General features: G+C 35.8%; 1 protein-coding gene across 1 annotated transcript in view; it reads right to left on the reverse strand.

The window, feature by feature from the left end:
- The window catches only part of LOC120631303 (chromosome transmission fidelity protein 18 homolog), a 75001-nt gene that overhangs the window by 42895 nt on the left and 18125 nt on the right, over window positions 1-13981 (reverse strand). The window contains exons 12-14 of the mRNA XM_039900790.1: window positions 12638-12782; window positions 10905-10996; window positions 9772-9930 (exon numbers count right to left, since the gene is read on the reverse strand). Of these exons, the coding sequence (XP_039756724.1) occupies window positions 9772-9930; window positions 10905-10996; window positions 12638-12782 (396 nt within the window). The remainder of the gene's footprint in view (window positions 1-9771; window positions 9931-10904; window positions 10997-12637; window positions 12783-13981) is intronic.

Consider the following 13981-nt stretch of genomic DNA (forward strand, 5'->3'; position numbering starts at 1 on the left):
AAGTGACAGGAATCACCTGTTTTCAATTTTGCATGTGATTTTAGGGCTTGTTTGACTTCTTTCAGTAAAAACTATGGCAGTGGTTGGCTCAACAACTATTAATTAGGTTTTCCGTTTCACAGTTACATCTCAGAGACAGTGACAAATTTACTTTGAAAGCCTGTTAAGTATTATATCGGTTTTCATTTACACGTTTTATAATTCTTTTGAAGTGAACAGTTATTTGATTGTTTTGAGCTTTCACTTCTCTCGGCAGTCTATATAACGGCTTCTCTTCTATTTTCTATTTTGAAAACACATTTTTTTTGACGTGATTGAATGGAACAAATATCCATCAAAGTTTAGGTGGTACTAGAGTTTTTTGTAACAGAGTTCGTACGGGAAAGTATTACCGTCATGCTTTTTTTAAGCAGCATTGTTGCAATGCTGTTTTCCGGTCTGAAGGGCGTGGTTGCCTTACTATCAGATAGTCCATTTTCTATGTCCATTAACTATTAATATAAAGATTAAACAAAAATGTAGTACTAATAATATGTACGAATAATCTAGTACTAATAATAAGTACTAGTAATATGTACGAATTTTTCTGTTACCGCTATTCAATAGGAGCATGACAACAATAAAGAATGTTTAAGATTATTACCTTTTGAGAGCTTCCGCTGCGTGCGCTGCGTAAACGGTTAATATTTCGATAAAATACTGTATGACAAAGTAGTTCCACTTTACAAGATTTATAAAAAAAGTCCACGTCAGCATATGTCTCTCTTTTATCTTATTTTTGAAATTAAAGGCAAAATTACGTGACTGGTTGGTTGTTAAATGCTATTTCTCGGTAAGAGAGTTCTGTTATAGTAAAATATAATTTAATTAGGTACTAATTTAAATTTTAGTTGACATTCCATGATTATAAATTTATTATTCCATACAGTAAAATTAATGAAATTTTTATTATATTCAGCCGACATATTTTGACTTTTTTGATTTTGTTTAAATTAAGCATTTGCATGTCCTATATTATGACTAAACATGTATACCTACAATGTGTTATGCAAATAAAAGAATTTGAATTTGAATTTTATATGTACTTTTTGTGGTAAAAGTATATTCATTCATTAATTCATTATTTCTATCTTTTAATGTCGATTTATACGCGGACGAAGTAGTAACTATATAAAATCGCAACTGGGTATAAAAGTGCGAGCGAACTGCTAACTACAAATACCTAGCGGATAAATTTATTAGCGGGGCGTGAACCGCTCTAAGCCGTAATGGCTGCTCTAAGTGCACTAATAGGGGGTAACACTGACCACTTACTTTAAGTCGACTATTTTTATTATTTCCAACGTTTATTTGGTACGAAACAAACTCCACTACAATGAAAACAAATAAATCTAACGTATTTCTGGTAGCGGAGGCTTGGGTGAAATATTAGGGGTTTTTTTAAACAAACGTAACATAACGTCTGAGTTTTTTTTCACGCTCTGACATTTGAATAAAGCTATCAGTTGAAGTAGATGGAAAGGAGTATACTAGGAATTAGAATAAAGGATCGAGTGAGCACGATTAATATTAGAAAGAGAACAAAAATATATGCCATAACAAAAATAATTAGGCTACTAAAATGGAAATGGCCTGGTCACGTTTGTAGAATGGATGACTCAAGCTGGGCTAAACGACTAACTGAATGGATACCTAGAGACAAGAAAAGGAAAAAAGGTCGTCAAAAGAAAAGGTGGAGAGATGTTTTTGCGCAGGAAATTGGCACAGACTGGATGACTAAGTGTTGGGATCGGGATCTTTGGAAACTTCGCGGATGCCTAAACCGATTAGGCGACTTCTACCTTTAATTGGATCTTATGAATTAGACATTAAAAGACATAACAAAATTTAATTTTTATAATTTTTATCAAATAAACTCAAATTTGTAATAATGATTACTAAAAATGGTATAAAAGAAAAATGTAATAATTGGTAGTAGAATAAAGGCTTTTTATGTTATTTATTTTATTTCATTTATCAGTTGAAGTGTTACAAATCACTATTGACTAATGATAAACGACTAAGACACCGGGAGGTATCTTGGCTTCGTTCGAGTCCATGTAGGACTGAAGTGTATCTATAATGCAGTCATATTTTTATCAAAATACCCTATAATATAATATATAATAATAATAATAATAAGTTAAGTCGAGTATAAGTTGAGTCGACCGTTGTTGTTTCCGATTCAGTCAATGGTCTTCTCGCGAAAAGCGTCGACCAACATCTTCAACAAGCTTTCGCTTGGTTGTTGGATCAAGGGTCGCATACAGAAGGCAGTAGTCCTTTAAACGGCGCGTATTGTGAGGAGGTTCCTCACTCTGGAGCCCTGACCACCGGTTGCTTGGGCATTCAAAAGCCCCGCAAGCGGAGGGTGGAAGTTTTTTTTTTTTTTATGAATTTTTAATAGTGTTTTTTAATTTATTTTTAATTTTAATTAAATATAATAATTTAAAATTAATTTATAATAATTTAAAAAAAAAAAAGAAAAAGAATAAATGATAGAAAAATAATAATAACATTGGTTATTAATCAAATATAATTTAAATTGTTTCTTGATAACTATCTATCGACTAATTATTAATTTGGGTATTTGTAAAATCCTAATCAATTTAATAAAATATCTGGCTAATATGAAACTATAGTTATCAAAAGTTTGGTTATTTACCCACTTTTTAAAATTACTGTCACACTAATTTGCATATCTCTTAAACTTACAGGTGAATTTGGACTAAGGAATAGTTTTATCATCAGTTTGAAATAAGAGAAATTTTTAGTCACACTCACAGATTTTGTGTAAGAATCAGGAACGATCATTTAGTCAAAATGATGTATTTTTTTTAAAGAAACTAATCTATGCCCTGCACCGTTCATCAATTCGTAAAATACAATTAATACAGGAGAATGTATAAATGCAGCAATGATGTTCATAAATGTAACCAATACACATTTAACTTTTTATTTCTCTCAATGGTTTGACGGCCGATTGGCGCAGTGGGCAGCGACCCTGCTTTCTGAGTCCAAGGCCATGGGTTCGATTCCCACAACTGGAAAATGTTTGTGTGATGTACATGATTGTTTTTCAGTGTCTGGGTATTTATCTGTATATTATAAGTATTTATATGTATTATATTCATAAAGATATTCAACAGCTATCTTAGTACCCATAACACAAGCTACGCTTACTTTGGGGCTAGATGGTGATGTGTGTATTGTCGTAGTATATTTATTTATTTATTTATTTATTTTATTTATTTATTTAATGGTGTACGTACCAACTTAAACTATATATACCTACCTACTATAACTTAGCTTAATGTTTACAAGCAAACGAATGTTAGCAACGCATGTGCCAAGTTTTCCAAGCTTTTGTCAATTGAGAACACGCGGATAGCTCTACAAACTACAAGTTGGCACTAATAATTTGTCAGTGATAATTGTTAAACTAGTCATCGAGCAACGTAGAAGACGTGACGTGACAATTTCAGAATTTTCATTGGCCTGGTGGGAGGCTTTGGCCGTTGCTGACCACCCTACCGACAAACACGTACCGTTAAGCGATTTTGTGTTCCGGTGCGATGACGCGTAGAAACCGTTTAGGGGTAGGTACTACCATACTCCCTAACAGGTTAGCCCACTACCATCTTAGACTGCATCATCACTTACCACGTCAAATTGCGAACAAGATCTAACTTGTAGTGGAATAAAAATAAAGTATATCAAGTACCAATAAAACCAGCTGAATACAAATACAGAATGGGGCAATTAAATGCGTGTCGGCTACAAATAGCGCCTAAATTTATTATTGGGGCGTGAATCGCTGTTATGGGAAAGCTAAGTGCTTTAATACGGGGGTAACACTGACCACTTGAATAGAGGGTTTACTCATTCATTGCTTAAGTCATACGTCATGATTTTTTTATTTTTTTACGATTCCTAGAAAAATAGGTAAAATAAATTAATGAAAAAAACTTTTATTACGTATCGCTTATTAGATTTTATTACTTACTAGCAGACCCTCACAGCTTCGTCCGCGTATGACCAATAAACATGACCTAACGATTTCAACTATTTTTTAAATATAAAAAACTACTTTTTGTTATTTAAATATAATAGCAAGATATGCTATCGCGGACTTTTTTGCGGCAGCGTTCAAAAGAAACGATTTCTATCGACCGTTTTTTCTCCCACTTAATTTGTAAATTCGACTCCCACGAAGTTCTTTAGCGATGTCCGATGTGTTAATATATATAGCCTATGACACTCCACAATAACGTACCTTTCTATTGGTGAAATAATTTTGAAAATCGGTTCAGTAGATCAAGAGATTACACCTTACAACGTCACAAACTCACAAACGTTGCCTCTTTATAATATTAGTATAGACTAGCGACCTGCCCCGGCTTCACACGGGTGCAATGTCTGTTATAATATGTTTTTCGGGAGTTTGAATGTTGCGCCCTTCCCACGCTTTTTAAATCTCTGATGTCTTCTAAAATACTAATTTTAATGATATGCTGTGAAGCACAATTTTGATCCATTTTAAATGCATTTTCTAAAGTAATTTAAATATCACTTGCTTCTGCAGTGAAGGAAACCTGCATGCCTGAGAGTTCTACATAATGTTCTCAAAGGTCCACCAATCCGCACTGGGCCAGCGTGGTGGACTACGGTCTTAACCCCTTCTCATAGTGGGAGGAGACCCGTGCCCTGTAGTGGCCGGTAATGGGTTTCTATTTGTGTCTTTATAAACCTTCCTCTTGAATCACTCATCTATTAACAACATCAAAATCCGTTACGTAGCTTTAAAGATCAAAGCATATATAGACAGATAGACGGACAGCAGGAAGCGACTCTGTTTTATATTGTGTACTGAACAGTACTACTTCTAACCTCTCTCAGTATTGTTTTATACAAAAAAATTTAATGTGCGAATAATCTGGAATTGTTTTATAATTATGCGTTATAGATTTAGCAAGAAATCCAAAAATTATTTTAGCAAGAATTATTTTTAAGTTTTTTGTAGTAGATAGATTAACTTCTCAACGGAATACAGCAATTACCGCTATCATTAACAAACCGTTATCGGACGGGCACGGGACTCTTACAAGGAAAAGGATTTTGAGAACACTATTCGGAGAACTTACTTACTTACTTCGAAGTAACAATTATCTTATTTGCTATTTTATAAATAAAAAATGGCCAAACCTAAAATATTAATATCTCCTTATTAAGATAAGTACTCACCTGAGCACTTGGGATAATCCTTATAAGGATCCTCCATAAAAGGATTTTCCCATTTATTGCTTAATATTTTCAAAATACTGTTTGGAGCTTCCGCGCATTCTGCTCATTATTAAAATAAAATAAATAAATAAATATACTACGACAATACACACATCGCCATCTAGCCCCAATTTAAGCGTAGCTTGTGTTATGGGTACTAAGATGACTGATGAATATTTTTTATAAATAATATACATAAATACTTAGAACATACATATAAACACCCAGACACTGAAAAACATTCATGCTCATCACACAAACATTTTCCAGTAGTGGGAAACGAACCCACGGCCTTGGACTCAGAAAGCAAGGCCGCTACAAACTGCGCCAATCGGCCGTCAAATATTGATGCAGATCTTTTTTCTTCTTTTTTATTATAAGTGAAATTCAATTGACGTAACTCAGCTGATTTGCCTATAATTATATCTAGGCCGGCTTGTCCAATTACTCCGCGGATTAGTGCATAACACCCGCTAATAAACGTAATAACCGCTAATGTAATATCATGGTAATTGTAAATGAATTTATAATGCATCTCGCGTCATTGATTGAGGATTAGAAATGATATCATGTAATTTGGTTTAGGGACACCACACATCGCAGCGCGTGATTCTTTTCAGTTTTCGCCATACCACGGAAGGCTTTCGACGACATGCCTGATGCACAATTACCTCAAGTGTGTCTGTGTGTGTGTATAAATTAGGCAATTTTATACTCTTTGGCACCGTTTGTCTGCTCATTGGCACCGCTGTGCTTGAGTGACGCGGTTATCTGTGTAAGTAATGCAGTTTGACGTTTGACAATCGTTTGTACGGTTTTGCTTCATTCAATAAAAGGTAACAGTTTTGATAGTGTTTAAGTTGTAAAATACCCTACAAACAATATGTTTTCTCGCATTGCGAGCATGATGACTGCTGTTTCGTTTTATTTTAGTATTTAAGTACCTAATCTGTTATTTAAGAGGAATGTGCAGTACCTACCCTGACAAGTCGACATGACTTAAGAGTGCGAGGAATTTAAATAATTAAATATATTATTTTTTGTTTCAATAAATAGACACACAACCAGCAATGTTCTGCGTGGTTTCATCTACGTCAATTTTGAGTGTGAGCGTGATGTGAAACAACTTATAAGCTTGCTCAAAAATGCAAGAATTATTTTTTAAATCCGGCTGGAAGGTCCAAATATTAGGGAAAACAAACAAAAAAAAAGGATTCAACTTTATTTTAATTTGATTTACCAGTGCACGAACATGATGTAACAAATTAGCTATTTATACAACTGTTACGTAGTTAGGGCAATTGCAACTGTGTTAAAGTGACATTTGTGAAAACTACATGTAAGTACCAAAGGTAAGGTAGTATTAGATCTACCTTTTCCTTAGTTTAAACAATGTTTTAAAACACATTTACTGAATCGAGGTTACTTCACTATTAATGAATTTCTTAACGACTCTCTTTCATTTCTTAGAAGACATAAAAATATTAATGATTGTTAAATTGTAAAATGATGTTGGAAAAGAGCAATCAGCTGAGTTTCTTCCGGCTTCTTCTCGGTAGAAACTGCCCTCCGAACCGGTGGTAGAGTCAATGCTAACACACTGACTTGAAGTTTCAAAAGTGCTTTTCAACTAGATTAACTCAAAATAAACGAATATTGACTTTTTTTTAATTTATACAGGAAAATAAATTACTGTTCAAGTAGAATCAATTAAATAAAAATAAAAATTGATGTAGTTTGTTGAAAATACTGTTTTGCATAGATCAACTATTAACGTAAGGGGAACTATTTTCCAATTCCTATTTTCAAATAGTACATTACTTAAGCGGGCAGCTAAGGCGAAGACAAGAAACAAAATACCTAGTTGTAGCCATACTTGAACAGTACTTTTTTCAAACGTCTTCACTTTGTCAAATACACTTATACTATTTTTTCCTTCTGGCTTTAGACAGATTAGCCAATATCATCAAACTTATACTGACACTATTACATACTTTTCAAAATCAAAGACGAACAACAAGAATAAATTTTCCCGCGTTAAAGTATTCATTTGTTTTTTTTTTAATAAACAGCTTTCTAACTTAAAATAAAACCTTTGTTAAGTTACCTCCTTGGTTGCCATGTTTCGAAGCAAAAGATCATTCCATTTTTAAAACTACTACACAGCAGATGAGTATAATATGTTATTTAGATGGCTGCTAAACCATAGCAAGTATGGATATCGATACAACTCTTGCCGGCTATTTGGCCACATTTGGTACAGCAATTTCCCGTTTCTTCAGCATATGAGAAAAGATATTTCATTTATTTCACAATGATCAAAATTTTATAAGACTTACTTGTTTGGTGCAACACACAGCCACAGTTATTATAGCCCGTCTCTGGAGCGAGAACCTTTGAATTGACTCGTATTGCATAACATAGAAGACATATTCTCTAATTCCGCGAGACGGAACTCACTAGTCTGCGAATGTCTCTAATTAAAACTCTGTTTGCTTAATCCGCATTGCATTGTACGAGCGTGAAAGCTCTTTCAGGCGTCGTGGCATAGAGTAAAATATGTTTAAAGTAGGTATCGTTTTGAATGATATATAGATTCCTGGTATGATTCGAGTTTAATTTACACATCATATCGACTCAAATTAAATATTACTTTTGATATCAAGTGTCGTGTGTGTTTAAAGTAGTTCACTACTCATCCACGCGTATTAATTGCACAATATTTGTTTAGCGTGTATATACAATACACGACTTAAAAATAAAGCTGTCATTCCAATGCTTTCTGCTGTTGTCAACGTGTTTGTATTGAGTGATGTGCCTAGACCATAAGACATTTTTGGGATCTGTCTTGATTGGGTGTTGCACGTCTTTCTACTTTAAATAAGCCATAAGATATGTTTGGGATCTGTCTTGATTTGGTGTGTCCCCCTATTTTAAACAAATTATATTTCAACTAACTAGTCCAAGTTATTAAATGCGAAAGTTTGTATGGATGGACGGTTATTACAAGTGTGTCGTTTTGTATCATTAGTTCAGTAGTAACTATTTTTAACTATTGCCTTTTGGGCTAATTTATACGTTAAATCTTTGTTATCCACTATTCCAAGGTGAAATTTATCGAACGAAAGTTTTAACGTGCAAATTTCTGCCTAAAGTCACGTCTGGGTTGCAGTGTAATATATTCTTTGGCCAGCCAGAGGTCGCGAGCGGTAATCGCAGCAATCTACCCGCACAAAAGAAATAATTAACCCATCTCCATTTCCACTGCTAACGTTGCACATCGCGCGCCTTCACTCTGCAGTCAAACACTCGCAATGAAATGAAAGGGTATAGAGGCGCTTTAGTTGATAACGCTTTTTGTTCGCGTTTGTAAAGATTCTTTAAAGGGATTGGATATTTTCAACGCTTAGTGGTCTCAGGCTATAACCCTTTACATCTTACATATTCTATATGAAGTTTGGAATGTCTATAAAGTGGATGGATGAAGTCTTTATTTTACAGAGAAGACAAAAGATGACTTTTTTTTGCCAGCGCCAGCGCTTGACGATGACAAATCATGCCTGTTAGAAAGCAATGACGAGGTCCAGGTTGGAGAACGCTTACCTAGAAAATGCCTAATCACTCTTGCCTTGAAGGTAGTCATGTTATACGTGTCAGGAACATAGTTTCCAAGAGGGCGTACGTATCAGGAATGTGGATAAAAAACGTTAATTGAATATCAACCACATAAGGATGCCACCGCTTACCGCGTTTCTTTGTCTGCGGTAGCAAACAACAAATAACAAGTACCTAATGTCGAAAAAAAAGTCTAGAGGCAAATTCAAAAGTTCCAAAAATACCGGTATTTGTATGATGTAACAGCATAAATACAAATTAAATAGAGCGTTAAGGTAAATCTATAGCGATCTCTTCCAGGCAACCATCTTCCAAAAATATATATATATTACAATTATTCATTGTAAAGTCAACATCTCCTGAGGATGCTACGGTTTCTGAGCAAAACGTGCGTAGAGGGTACATAGTCGAAGATCTGTTTGGTGTGGAGTAAGTTTAATAAATTATAAATTGAGCCACACAGATTCTCTTACTTTACGCGGAGTTTAATATTTATATATATTACCTATATTTATTTAAATTATCTTTGTATTTGTATTATTTTGGTATTTATGTATACATTACAACTCGTAGCTTTAGTTTTAAGTTTTTAAGTTTAGTTATTGCTATCACTGCTTTGAACACATTTTGTATGTAATAACCGCATCAAAAGTGCCATCTATTTGCCTATTTGAATAAAGAAATATTTGACATTGACTTTGACTTTGGATAGTTACTTGAAATTAATTCACATGCAAAATTCAAAATGCTCGTTGTCACATGAAAACAAACGGTTCCCACGGGATTGGTAAATAACCGTAATAAACCGACAGCTAGTATTTTATAAAGACTTACTTGTGGAGTTATTTTCTGCACCGCTTTTGGTTGGAGCCGCTGTAGGTGGTTTGGAATTCGCATCTCCTTTACTTCCCTGGCAGCTGTATCTTTTGTGTCAAGTTTCGGCTTTGAGGTCGCCGCTTGACTGCTTTTACTTCGACTGCTCATGCGGCTCATCTGTACAAATAAGTATACAACTTGTAACCGAATTACGCAACAATTTTGAAGGATGCATAATGCATATATTCATCTTAACTTCATTGTCTTTGGTAGGTTGCCTGGTAGTGACCGCTTAAAAGGCAAATTACCAGGCAATTTTTTTTATAAATAAATAAATAAAGCTGATGAATATTTTTATGAATATAATACATATAAATACTTATAAAATACAGATAAACACCCAGACACTGAAAAACAATCATGTTCATCACACAAACATTTTCCAGTTGTGGGAATCGAACCCACGGCCTAGGACTCAGAAAGCAGGGTCGCTGCCCACTGCGCCAGTCAGCCGTATTTTACCTTTTGTTTCTTTCTTTCAATTGTGTTTTTTTTATTGCTCTGTATTTGGTGTACAATAATGTTTATTTGATTTGATTGATATGATAAATTTAATAAGGAATCACCCAGCATGGCTATCATGAGCAGGAGACAGTTATATCCCCGGGGAAAGAATAAAAATGTATCTCTTCGCACAGCTTTATCAACTCTCAGAGCACTGGCGCACAAGTGGAAATAATATCCAAATAATATATGTGTAATAATAAACGAGGGTAAACTTCTCCTATTCCATGTTCGCAAAACTTTAGCAGGTGGACACGTTAATTATATCTCAGGGGATATAATCGGGGGATATAATTTTTATTTCCGGCCTGCTGTATGAATATTAAATCAAAAGAAGCATATTTTATCTTTCGATACAAACGAATTCAAAACATGCTAAGTGTTAACTTCTGACAACCCTATTGAAGATTAAAGACCGCCACGCGCAAAGTACCAACGCTACGTTACGAGTACCTTTTAAAGTGACAGCAGTCGGTAGAATATGCTTTCCGAACGTTGGAAGAGTTGATACATACTTGAACCCTTATTATTGTAGGCGGAGACCCGTGCCCTGTAGTCGGTCGGCAATGGGACATATGATAACTCACCATTTCATCGTTTCTCCTTATAACTTCCAACTGTTGTTCTCTTGCGATCGCTTGACGCACCGCAGGCGGCGGCCGTACGCAGTCTTCGTTGCCTTTATAAAGAAGATTCAAATAGATACACAAACTCTTTATTAGTACTTAACAAAGGTAGTTTGGAACGCGGCTCCGCTCTATCTCAGGATAGAAAAACAATTTTGATGTTGAAAAGATCAACTGCTGAGTTGCTTGCCGGCTTCTTCTTTGTACAATCCTTAAAAATTAGGCCTACTTAAAATAAATGAAATTTTTTAATGTTTTAATCAACCAATCTGCCAAACGTTATGGACTACTCTTAAAAGCTAAACCCTCTTCAGTATGTAATGGGTTGATAATGATGACTATGAACACTGCGAGATGGTGATAACAAAAAGAATATAAGGCTGTTTGTTGCTGGCTTCTTCTTAGTCTCGCACTTTAGCTTCTCTAGCGTAGTTGGTAAATCTGGATATCATCAGCAGTATCCAACAGTGCAGACATTATCGATATTTCGCGGTTCAATAGAAGAAATGTGTTCCTAAATTTGAAACAAGTGAAAACGAAATCGAATAGTTCCCGGGGGCCTTGCTACCATCCCCTAAAACAGTATTTCTTAAAATAGCAGTTTATCGGACATACATTAACGTACTTATAATATAATCCCTACTAGTCCTCAGTCAATTCTTAAATATAGTTCAACGGGTATATACCGCGATAATATTATGGATTTGTCGATATTTCGACCCAGTTGCATGGATCGTGGTCACGACGGGACTGCGTAGGTACGAGATGTAAAGTTGGATGTCACGGGCCAAATCTGACTAACCGTCTTCGTGTTCTTTTTGTTGGTGTTTCACGAACTGTTCGACATACTACACTGACATAATACTATCGTGGTACGTACCCGTACTGTATTTAAGAAATGTAGATTATAATCGAAAATATTAGTTAAAAATCTTCAGTCCTTAGTCCATTAAACCGCACTGTAAATCCACCAATCCCCACTGGGCCAATGCGGTGGACTATGGCCTTATGTGGGACCGGTGACCGGTGCCGTGTAATGGATTGATATGATAATAATGAAGATGAGTCTTTACTCATCATCGTCATCATTACTTCAACCTATTGAAGTCCACTGCTGGACATAGGTCTTTTGTAGGGAGTTCCAAAATCCACGGTCCTGGGCCGCTTGTTTCCAGCGACTCCCAGCGACTCGTTTGATGTCGTCGGTCCACCTCGTTGGGGGCCGACCAACGCTGCGGTTACCTGTGGGGGGTCGGTCGGGGTAGTATTCCAGCACCTTGGAACCCTAACGTCCATCGGTTCTCCTAGCTAATTGCTCCACCCTTTTCCACTTCAGCTTTGCGACTCGCTGAGCTATGTCGGTAACCCTGGTTCTTTTACTCACTAATAATATTATATATGAAAAAGTGTGTTTGTTTGTTTCTTTGTCTTTCCTTCAAGCCCTTCCTACGCAATCAATAAACTTGACTTTTGTCAAGTTAACATAATTAGTTAAAGGAATGGAGAGTAACATAGGTTACTTTTTGTCCCATGTAAACAAACGGTTCTCGCAGGATTTGTAAAAATCCTTAAAAATGCGGGCAATAACTAGTATTAAAATAATACCGCTTTAAGCGATTATAGTAAGGCCCCTAACATTATTCTCCGATGTATAATATCATAGAAAATGAACATGCATCTGTAATGTAACTCACCGAAAAACGCAACTTTATACACATCGGGCTCCAACACGAAGGCGTACAGCCCTTCCGGCGTGCGTTGCTGTATGTACTGGAGGCCGTAGTCGCACATTGCGCCCGCGCAAGTCGCTAGTGATTTACGCTCGGTTTCACTGCATAGCTACGAATACAAAAATAGTGTTATTATAAATTTACTACTTTTGTTATTTATTATAAAACTTAGAATAGAACGTATTGGATAGAAACAGGCGTTACTTTGCGGAATTCCATGATATATTATGAAAATTAAGCTTAATTTGCTATACTCCGCGAAAAGCAGGAAAATTTGTATGGTGTAATTTATAATCTCTTAAATCTTTACACACTACACCAAACATATCTTTGGCAACGTACTCTCTACGCACGTATAATTGTTAAGACTTAACAATTTTTATTATTATATTGTTAGCCGCATCCCCCACCGATACCGACCCTCCTATAAAACCAAGCACTGTACCGTCATAAATTCATTTGTTCGTTGGATCTCAATGAAGAACATTGTGTGTGCTGTGCATATCGGGTCACGTGAGCCATTTTTCTTGTATTACTTAATTGTTATTTTTTGTGATAATTTGCGTGTTATTGTGTGCGTATTTAATGGATCTGTTTTTATTTTGGTTATGTTTATTTTTTTGTTAAAATTGAAATTTGTAAATTAAAGTTAGGCTGATCGTGATTCTTTTTATTTTTAATTTTAAATCCTCTGCTGATCCTTAGATCAGAAGTGGGATAAAGTCCTGCTAAGGAGCCCACATAAACAAAACCAGGAGCGAAACAGATCTACCCGCGTCTTAGAAAAAAAAAAAAAATTGTTTTGTGTAGACCCTTTTAATCGGATTGGTATAATGCCACGTGGTCGATCAAGGGATCGCTTAAAAAGTGGCTCACGTGGCCGGGCTCACCGCTCGCGGAGCCCTTTGCGCACAAGTAAGCGTGGTAAAACGCGCAGTAGATCACGATCACATTTGCGTAGCTATTAGAGAAGTCTAACGCCACTACGCCATTATAGCGATAGGGCAAATTCCCGTGATAGGACTCTGTCACGTTAGACTAGTGTTGATCGACGTAATCGTAGGTCGCGCTCTCATAGATGAAGGTAAGGTGTTAGTTTATGTCGACGATGTCTTGCTCCTTAGCAACTCTGTTCCTGAAGGCATTGAGCTGCTGCGCCGTGTACTGAATACTCTCACGTTTGCGGGGTTCTCAATCAACCTTCGAAAATGCGACTTCCTTACTACCGAGGTTGAATATCTTGGTAGAATAGTGAGTCAAGGTCAGGTTAAGCCGAGCCCCAGAAAAGTGGAAGCACTTGCGAAGACT

Source organism: Pararge aegeria, chromosome 17, assembly GCF_905163445.1.
Source record: "Pararge aegeria chromosome 17, ilParAegt1.1, whole genome shotgun sequence".
NCBI classification, from domain to species: Eukaryota; Metazoa; Arthropoda; class Insecta; order Lepidoptera; family Nymphalidae; genus Pararge; species Pararge aegeria.